Here is a 10,559-nt window from a genome sequence, read left to right on the forward strand (position 1 = left end):
GACGGCTTCAAGTTGGGGCCGTCCGTCGTACGCCAATCCGGCTGGAGTCGGCGGTGCGCGCGCGCCGATGGTTGGCTTTGGCCGGATTCGCCTCGTTTGATCGTTTCCTGCTCGTATCCCTCAGCGGCGCGCCTGCCCCCTCGGTCAGCCCGGGCGGCTACTTGCCCCGGTCCCAGATCCCAACCCAACCCAACCCAACCCCACCCGCGCGCACACGGCCGGGACGGACCAACCAGCACACGCCCCGTCCGTGCCGTGCGACCGCGTCCTAGAAATCGAGTCCTTTCTAACTGACCGTTCTATCCCCAGCCGTGCCCCGGCTTCCCGGATCCAGCCTCCCCCCGCTCGCGGACCCAGCCGTGCCGTGGCCCGCGGCGCGCCACGTTGTTCACGTTCCCCCTGCCGTTCCCGGGCGGGCGCGAGCCCGACGGCCTCGGTTCCGCCAGGTGGCCAGGCCGAAACGGGGAGGGCAGCGTCGGTAAATTCGACGCGGCGCCAACGAGGCCGCGGCCGGAAATAACACGGGCGGGGCGCGGGGTCGCTGTTGCCTTTTGCCGCTGCGGTTGCGCGTCCGCGGAAGGGGACGACGAGACGACGCGTCCCCGTCTCCCCTCTCCCCTTCCCTTCCCCGATAAAAAGGCCGGGCGCCTCTCGTCCGTTCCTCGCTCCTCGCCGATCATCGCAACCGCGCCCATCCATCCATCCCCCCGATTCGCAAGCTCCTTCCCGTCTCCCGGCCTTAGCCCAGTCCCCGCCCTCCGAAAAGCAAGCTCCCCGGCCGCGCCGCGCCACCGCGAAAGAAGGCATGGCGCAGCGCGACAAGAAGGAGGAGCCCACGGAGCTCCGGGCGCCGGAGATCACGCTCTGCGCCAACAACTGCGGCTTCCCGGGGAACCCGGCCACGCAGAACCTCTGCCAGAGCTGCTTCTCGGCGGCCACGGCGTCGATGTCGTCGCCGACCTCCTCCTCCTCCTCAGTTCCCGCGCCGGCCGCGGTGGCTGCTCAGCCGAGGCCGGCGCTGGCAGGCGCGCCGCCGGTGGAGCTGGTCTCCCCGGCCGGCGCGGCCGCTGACTGGCCCGCCGCGGCGGCCCCGGCTCCGGCTCCGGAGGCGGCGAGGGCGTCGGTGAACCGGTGCTCGAGCTGCAGGAAGCGGGTGGGGCTGACGGGGTTCTGGTGCCGGTGCGGCGAGCTCTTCTGCGGCGCGCACCGGTACTCGGACCGCCACGGCTGCAGCTACGACTACAAGGGCGCCGCCAGGGACGCCATCGCCCGGGAGAACCCGGTGGTGCGCGCCGCCAAGATCGTTAGGTTCTGATCGACGACGACAGAATCAAGATTCCATCCAGCAGAGCTGTTCTGTTCTTCAAAGGGAAGGAAGGAGAAACACACACATCATATCCATGGAAATGGAAAGGCTTTGGTGTTATTATGCTGTTCTTCAAAGTGTTTGATTTCCAATCTCCTTTTTTATAATTTTTTTCTAATGGAGAAGAAAAGAAAGAGGGTGGACAAAGAATAGTGTAATGATGGCGGTGATGCCGCACGGCGGTGGTTGAGGCCGGAAACTATGAACAAATGGGGAATGGGTGTATGTACCTGTCACACGCAAACTTTGTGCGAAACCATTTCTCTCTCCGATTTTCGTACAGGAAACAAAAACAAAAACACCAGCGCCATGATTGCTCAATCATTCAAGCTCCTAATCATCTCTCTGCGGATCCCGTATTTCTTCCTCATTAAACTTCCTCCCGGAAGCGATCGAGTCCTCTTTCCGCAGCAGAATTATGCCGCCCCGGCGGGCCCACCCGCTCGATAATGGAATCGCATGATCGCGCGGCGGTCGGCCGGGGGCCCCGCCCCGCCCCGCCCGTCCGCCGTGTCCCGCGTCGGCGGTCGCTGTCGTGGAGACGGCGAGGCGCCACATGGTCCGAGGGGCGGTGGTGGAGACGCATGCCACCCGCTTTCCTTCCTCCTCCTCTCCTCTGCTCCTGAAGGCATTGGCTGGCCGGGCCGGCCGCCTCGTCTCTTTCCGCGCGGTTGCCATCGCAGCCCTGACCGGCTCCGGCTGGCCGCTGACTTGTTCTCCGGTGCCGCGCGGTGATTGGTCCCCCGTCGTTAAGTAACTCTGCTTGATACGTAAATTAATTAATGGTGATGGTTGGCGAGTTGTGTTCCTTGTCGATGCGTCGAGAGGGTTTGCTAATTCCGGCTGCTCGATGAACAGCAACGGTCAGCGCAGCGCATTCGTTGAACCGGCACCTCGTCGCTCTTGTTTTTCCGGGGGTGGGTGCTGGTAAAAAAAAAAATTATTGGGCCGGCGCGTGGCAGCGGCGACTCAAGTTTACCTTCTACTACGTTTATTACCTGAGCTGTCTGTCTCGTTTTGTAGTAATCGGCTAGATTCGTCAAAGGTTATTCGAGGGCTGTGACCGTGAGACTGATAAGGGCGCCTTTGCCATAAGAATCATCAAATTTTCAGGTAGTGCAAAAGAGAATCATTCTAGTTCCGGTTCCGGATTTGACATGTATAGCTTCGCCAACAGCCATATGTTGATTGGGAAGTATGGGCCTTCCAGAAGGGCAGAGCAGAGCCGAGCAAGGGTCGACACGTAGCCTACGGATAGAAGAAGAAGGACACGCGGCCTTGTTCTAGAAGATCCCTAGCCGCACGAGTGAACCTGCGGGTTCTATATCTGTGTTGTTGACCTTTTTCCAGGTGGCAAGGGCCGACACAGCCGAACCGGCTACCAGAAAAAAAGTTTCAAAATGTGCTCCGGTCAGCAGCCCAGAAACTTTGTCGCGTGAGAGAGAAGAGAGAGGGGAACCCACGAACAGTAAAGCCCATGAATCTGCCAGAGTCACCCTTTAGCCCACGAGGAGAACTCGATCTTTCTTTGTTGCTCTGCACCTGTCCCTGAGTCCGGCCCAGCGAGGCGAATTTGGGCTGTGTGGCCTGACGGCCTCGAGAGCTGACATGAAAAGTGAAAGCTCCATAGGTAGGCAGCGTACATAGGAGTAAAATGCACCGATGGTAACACGAAGCGTCACATAGATGCCCGAACTTTCAAAATGCACGTTTAAATACCTAAATTTGTTAATCGGTTCACATGACATCCAAATCTCCATAACCCGTGCTAGATGACATGCGTGGCACGTTGACTGTGTGTGACGTGGACTTGACATGCAGGACCCACATGTCAAGTCCACCTATCTTCTCTCGTCTCTCTATTTCTCTCCCTTTCTCTCTCTTCCTCATCAGCAGGGTGGCCGGCCATGTGCCCCGACGGATCAACCACGGCGGCTGCCGATGCCGACACCGAGCTCACAAAGATTCAGCCCCATGCGTCACCGTAGCCTTGGTCCTCTTCGCCGCCGCTGAGTCCGAGATCGACATCGACGACCACCTGGCCGAGCTGCTGTCCAGCTGCCAGTGCCTTCGCCATCCTCCTCTCACCTCCAGTCCCAAGCCGTGGCGGTGCGCGCGCTGGCGCGCATCAACCACTCCGTCGCCCCCCGCCAAGCCCCTCCTCACGGCACTCCGCTGCGCATCCGCGCTCACCAAAGAGGCGGCGCCGCCCGCGGACCAAGCTGACGCCCGGGCTTCTTCCCCCTCGTCCACCCGCGATACTGTGTGGCCACCTGCCGCCACAATGTGGTCAGCGATGACGTTCCACTGTGAATGAGGCGTGACAACCGGGACGTCGAGCACCGCGTCTTCTTGGTCTACCACAGTGACAGCATGTTTCTCTGGATGGATGGCGCCCAAGTTGTCGGCGTGTGATCGATCGGTGTGCTAGAAAGGAACGGAGAGGATCGCTAGATGTTTGCCGAAGAGGATAGGTAGGAGTGTGTGTGTTTTCTCAAAGCGAGCACGACGCCTACTCCATTTAACAACCTGGTGACCGAGCTAGCCGGTGCGTCGGCCGCGCAGACCGCGCGCGGCCAATATCCAGAGGCAGCGGTGATGTAGCCGAATCAGAGTGGACGGTGGCGTCGGCGGCGGCAGGGACTGCAGGATTGGAGAAAAGAGATGGTGCTGACATACGGGTCCCACATGTCAGGACGCGTCACCATTCTAGTCACCATGCCACGTATGCAATTTAACTTAACGTGGGTTATGGAGATTTGGATGTCACATGAGCCAATTAGCAAGTTTAGGAACTGTAGCGTGCATTCGGAGAGTTCAGGGCCTAGACTGACATTCCCTGCCAATGCAAGTTCGTGTAGCGCATATACATAGCATAGTCGCATCGCATCGCCTAGGCAGTAGCCACGAGCACATCATAGGTCAGAAGTGTCACGGTTGGTGAGGTTCAGTTTGCGGCATTCTGAAGCCTGAACAGCATCAGCTTTGACTGCCTTTTTTGTGCTGCTTTACCGAACAGCAACCTACATGACATGACTTCTCCCTTGCTAATCGATGTGACTGGTCCTCAGATTAGTCGGTACAAACTCACAAATAGCCAAAGGGAGTCAAAAAAGATAGCAAAGGTGCCACAAGGATTTCCCCGGCGGATAGATGGAAGCAATCCGACACGGTTGCCTGTAAGGCTGTAACCGCTCCTTTTTCTCGCGGTGCCAAGGGTCAGAGCCTCAGAGGAGCTTGCAGATCCAACGTTTGGTTATTACTGATTATGCTTCCTCCTAATCAATCATCAGGTCATCATTGATTAGGCCAAGAGAGAAGACAATGGTGTAACTGTCTCTGTCTGATGAAGCTCAAAAGCACCGAATGCCTTTCCTACCGCGGTATACCACCCCTGTTGCTGTCCCTCCTTTGCACGGCCACTAGGAACCACTTCGCAGAATCACAGTTACTAAAACCACATGCTCATAGAGTTAGTGGCATGCACTAGCTCCTCCGCTCTGCAACTACAACGCTTTGCGGCCGCAGATTGCATTGTAATGGCCGACCAGGCCGGCAATAGAAAAAGGACGACGAGTTCCTCTTCGATGATCCCTCTTCTCTAGCTGCCTGTGCACTGCGCTGGTGGGCTAGCACGTTGGCAACTCGTCGTCTTCCACTTCCACTTGCGAATTGTTAATGACCAGGGGCTAAGCATAGTTGATAGTTCCTCTCCATTGATCAATGATCAGTACTCGCTAACAATTAAGCAAGCTGCTCAACACAAAAGGCAAAGAACACGCCGAAGAATTAAGCGCCGAGCAGGGAGCAACGGCATGATCCTGGAGCTCTGCAGCTGCGGCGTGACACGCACGAACACGCCACGCTTAACCACGTTCGCCGACCATGTCTGTTCGCGCAATCATTGTTGTTGTTTCGGCAATGGAACAAACAAGGTTTCTGCTCATCATCAGGGGGATAATGGCGACCACCGTACCTAACGAGGTCTTAAGCCTTGACCAAACCGGGAGGGGCCTCATCCTGCACCAGCTGCTAATAATGACCCCGCTTCTTAGCCAAGCGCAAGCAAGTGACCTCTCTCTCATCTCAGCCTTATTTGTTTGAGTTTCTTGTAGCTTCTCAGTACGAAAAGTTAGAAACTCAAACAAACATCAATCTTCAATCTTCTTGTGTAGCTTTTGAATTGTGTAGCTTTTGAAAAGTTGAAGTTCAGAAAAATAGAGTTTATATAGAAAACTGGAAAGCTCAGTTTTACGAGCTTTTCATAGCTCCTTGAGCTTAGAAAGCTACACCCATCTTTTAAAAGCTAGTGTTAGCTTTTCAGAAGAAAAAAACTAGTAATTTTCAGAAGAAAAATATCAGTAGCAATTTTTCAGAAAAACTCAAAAGTTACAGTTTAAACGGTCGGAGCATACGAATTGTTGGAGCTTAAACTTTTAGAGATATGGACATCGGATACAAATCCTAATCGACTTGAAGTTCAATCACTAGCGATACGAAATAAACTGATTTTTTTTAAAAAAAAAGCATGTGACTTAATTTTGTCAGCCTAATAGTCTTGTCGTGACTTATAATAGAATTAAGTCTCGAATAGCCACGAAGCATGGTTGTAGGTTGAAATGTCAGGATGCAACTAGAGAACTTAGTACAGTTTCTTGGTTGCTAATGGACACTATTATATGCATGTGTAGCTAAGGGTGCCCGGCCCAGTGCCCTTAAATTCAGGCTTGGGCGGGCTCCACGAACAATTATAAGTATCTACAAGAGACAGAAATTGGATAATATTCTCTCCATCAAACCCATCACTCATTGCCAATCAAACGTCTCTACAAGAGAACAAAGGCAGCCGAGTATAGATGACCCTTAACTTCAAGATAACTCCACGTAAGGTTTTTAAAAAAAACTACGAATTTGTACCAGCTAGGCGATTGATTTTTGTTTTCTTTTTGGTACCAGCTTGGCTGAAAATTGGCCTATGATCTCCCAACTTTGGCCATTTTAGGCTGCTACAACCTAACATGATGCTGGATTTCAGGACAGTTTTGGATCGCCTCTAGCTAGTTCCTGATGAGTATATAAGAACTCAATGCTGGATTCTTCTGAATAATTAAAAGATTTCAGGACAATGGGTGGCATATTTTTGTCCCGTGATAGATTCACAGCTAAATACATGTATGTATGTACACTGTTGCTGGTACACTGTGGCACTACTGTGGTGGACCTAGTATACGCAGGCACTCTGGCATGGCAGCCAAAAGTAGTTAGTCAGTAGTCACAAGTCACAACATAGACGTGAATAATTGATCTAGGGCCCATCAATCTGCAACAAGTGATCATACTGAACGGTGTCATACTCCATAAAAGAAAGAAGGGGAAAGGTTGCGACGGTTAAAACACAAACATGTTCCGGTGGTTGGTGCATGTTCATGCCAGTTGATGGTGGAGCATCCTGCCACTGAGTTCTTGTGCGATTTAGCAAGTGTTTTTGGTGCATGCATATCTCCTGATGCTACTGATTTTCTTCTTCTTCTTTTTTTTTGAAATAATCCTCATGCTACTGATTTTAGTTATGCAGTTGCAACCCATACTAGAGTACTAGACCGTCTTGGCCTTTCGCTTCAAGCCTCCAAATATGTGGAATGGAATCCCAACTAAAGTTGCTGCTTCTCTCGTAATGTGTGTTTGTGTGTGTGTTTGTTTGTTTGTGTATGCACTTTGCTTTATGTTTTTGTTTTTTATGCTACTAGCCGTGTGGCTGTAGTGCTGTACATTGCAACGGATCCCCAATAAAATAAACTCAATTTTGAATTCGTCGTTCATAAATATTTATATTTTTTAATATGCAAATTACTTGCATTTCATCGACCCATCCTAAGCTAAAAGCAACTAAACAAGTAATGGCGTGCATAGCTTGTTCCTACGGCCCCGAGGAACGTGCCATAGGGGGCACACGAAATCCCCTGACGCTGTAACATCTAAGAATTGCAAGATACCTGCGCCCAACGCCACCAGCCCCTACCTCCGCCCCTCTCCCTCGCCGCCACCCGAGTAGGCCGGCGGAAGTCTGTCCGGTTGCAAGGAGGGTGCGGGCAAGGTCATCTTCTCCCTCGCGCTGGTGAGGCCCTCTCGTTTTGCATCGATAGTGGTCGTGTCCGGTCAACCGATTCCGACCATTCGGGCATAGATCTACCATCCTCTTAGCCTGATCTACTCCCTCCGGGGCCGGATCTGGCCTAGAAGATGGGGGAGCGGCGTTAGGATGAGGGGGTCGGCAGGCAGCACCACGCAGCGGTGGCCCTGCGGCTGCCTGATGCGGCTGCGCGCGGCTGCCGACAGCCGGACCAGCGGAAGTGGAGGGCGGTGCGGCTATGGCAAAGGATGGGCGAGTGGCAGTGGCGGCGATGGCACAGAGCGGGAGGCGGTGCGACGACGGTTGTGTGCAGGAGTGGAAGCAGGCAGAGTGCGTGGTGGCTAGTGGTGGCCGCACGAGCGCGTGGCGGCTGTGTGAAGCATGGAAGAGGTGCGCGCGGCCGTGGTGGCTGGCGGCGGTTGCACGCGAGGAGTGCCTAGAGGTGCAGTACGAGGAAGCCTGCGGAGGTCTCGAGGGTGGATCTACGCTTTGCGGCGCCTGGCTCGAGTACAGTTGTTGGGACCGGCGGCTCTGCGGTGTCGTGGGCGAGAGTCGGCGCGAGGCGGCTGCACGGGGTTGCGAGGCTGACGGCGAGGGTGCAGGCGTGCCTGACGGCGACGGGAGCGAGTGGTGCCACACGGTGGCCAGCTGGTGCTGGAGTGATGGATCTGGTTCCACCTGGACCATTCCCGGCATCCCTGCGACCGGTTTTGGCCACCCGCGGTCCGTGGCTGGTCATGGGCGGCAGCACGAAGGTCGCAGAGCCGTGCCAGCACGTGCGCGGGTGGTGGTCACGTGCAGAGGTATGTTGTAGGAGGTTGCCCGGCCACGCTGATGAGGATCTGCGCCGGTGGTAGGGTGGTGTTGCTGTCGACACTGGTGATGAGGTGGGCTGTACGGAAACACCGACGAAAGCCTAAGCTGGTTATACCGGCTACGATGACGGCGACGCCCTCAGGCGTCGTTCCCCTCCTTGGAGGTGTTGTCTTTGTGTTTTGCTATAAACCATTCTCTGGCCAACGTCTGATAGGTTTTGCCAAGGTGGTGGACCATTGTCTCTCGAAGCTTTGGGTCCGCCTATGTGGTGCAACTGAGATTCCGGCGGTGGCAAGGTGGAGGTGAAGTTATTGGAGCAACTCGGTGGCACCATGTCACCCCCGGCAGCAAAGTAAATCCGGATCCTTGGCGTGGAGTCCAGCAGTGGAAGTGGCGAGGCTCCCGTTCGCTTTAAGGTGATGTGTTCCGAGGAGTAGTGTGCGGTGGTGGATGTGGCGAGGCCCCCATGCATTCGAGTTGCCTTGGAGAGGTAGGATCTGGTGCGGTGTTTTGGTCGTTTGGTGTGTAGAGTGCTGCAGCGGTGCTTTGACGTTGGGTCCTGCATAGTGGTGGCCTTTCAGTGTGGTGCAGTGTGCTCCTCTTTTAACTTCTCCCGATGCAAAGGCCGTGTTGGGAGATCGATCCTGTGTGCGTGACCTGAGGATGACGGCGGCATGGTGGAGGTGTCGTGGTAGTGATACGGCTTGCAACGGACTGCGGCAGCCAGTCCTGCGTGGCAGCGGCTGGTTCGGCATGGCGCTTGCGATGAGGGCTACTTGTCGGCTTTTCTTCTGGGTTGTGGTGGTGTGGCATGGTGGTTCAGTGCTCAGGCGTTAGCGTGTGGGTTGTATCGATATCTCAATCCGATCGACCACAGAGTTTGTTTTGTTTTGAGTTGAGTCGAGTTCAGCGTGATCTGTGGAAGGTTACTTTGTACGTTGTTGTACCCAATCTAGGTTTATTTTTTTAATATAATCAGAAGCTCTCTGCTGCCCTAGTTCGTTTTTTTAAGACAAAATAACGGTGTGCATAGAAAATTCTTCAACACACATACATGTACAGAAAATCAAGCCACCAAAATCCCTCAGTAGAACCGACCCTCACTACCACCAGCCCAATTCACTCTTTCAAATAGCGAAGAAATTTAAGTTTCCTTTGTTAGTAGTCATCATTTGCACCATGACATGTCATATGGCTTGTATTTTGCTTTTGAATCACATTGTAGCAAATCATGTGGATGTGAACCTTGTCCAATTGAAGAAGCTCGAGGGTGCTATATGGAGTTTAACAGTTTAATTTGCGCATGAAACTGTCTAAAGCTTCAAGCCTGGTAAAGATTCAGCAATCAGCGGTATAAATTTCTTCTTACAGGGACTTATTTAATTACTTGAACACTCTTTCTTTTTGGTGGCTCTACTATTTATTTTCTTCAAACAAGTTGTAACTTGTAAGCCCCCCTATGGATCTTGTTAGAAGAAAATGCTCTGATAAAAAGTCAGGTTGCCTTAAGAAATACTGTGACGGCAAGTGTCTATTTTATATTTATATGCTACATCCTGCCAATGTGCATTTTCATCATATGTTTGTACTGCTCATGATTATGGAAGCGTTTTTTAAGGGAGGGCCAATGTGCACCATCAGCACTTGCAACATGCAACACGATCAGAACTCAGAAGTGTGTGTCACTTGCTATCTGAATTTCTTCCTAATTTTTAGTTTTCCTTTACTTGTAACTTGTAAGCCCCCCTATGGATCTTGTTAGAAGAAAATGCGCTGATAAAAAGTCAGTTGGCCTCAAGAAATACTGTGACGGCAAGTGTCTATTATATGCTCTATCCTGTCAATTTGCATTTTCATCATGTGTTTGTACTGCTCATGATTATGGAAGCGTTTTTTAAGGGAGGGCCAGTGTGCACCATCAGCACTTGCAACATGCAACACGAACAGAAGTGTCTCTGTGTGTGTGTGTGGATTTTTTTCCTAATTTAGTTTTCTTTTATTTTGTCCGTAATCATCATTTCATTATGCCATTATGTTGCAACAGCTATATTATGTGTGTTTCCCTTATGGATTCGTACTAAATAATAGATGCCCATCAACACTGTAATTAGGTGGCACTAAGCATGGTGTCAACTTCAGCTATGATTTTGGTCACATGTGCGGCTCTCGCCCTCACTGCATGCTCAAGTCTCATCTGAAAAAGATGCACATTCAGAAAAAGCAAACCAACCACGCAGAGTAAGTCGA

General features: G+C 52.8%; 1 protein-coding gene across 1 annotated transcript; it reads left to right on the top strand.

Moving 5' to 3' along the window:
* The first annotated feature begins 546 nt into the window (after positions 1 to 546).
* On the top strand, positions 547 to 1,622 carry LOC117841946 (zinc finger A20 and AN1 domain-containing stress-associated protein 1). Its single transcript, XM_034722270.2, has one exon. It carries the CDS (start codon positions 806 to 808, stop codon positions 1,313 to 1,315), a length of 510 nt encoding a protein of 169 aa, XP_034578161.1. The 5' UTR covers positions 547 to 805; the 3' UTR covers positions 1,316 to 1,622.
* Positions 1,623 to 10,559: the final 8,937 nt, after the last annotated feature.

This window comes from Setaria viridis, chromosome 2, assembly GCF_005286985.2.
Source record: "Setaria viridis chromosome 2, Setaria_viridis_v4.0, whole genome shotgun sequence".
In the NCBI taxonomy this organism is placed as follows: domain Eukaryota; kingdom Viridiplantae; phylum Streptophyta; class Magnoliopsida; order Poales; family Poaceae; genus Setaria; species Setaria viridis.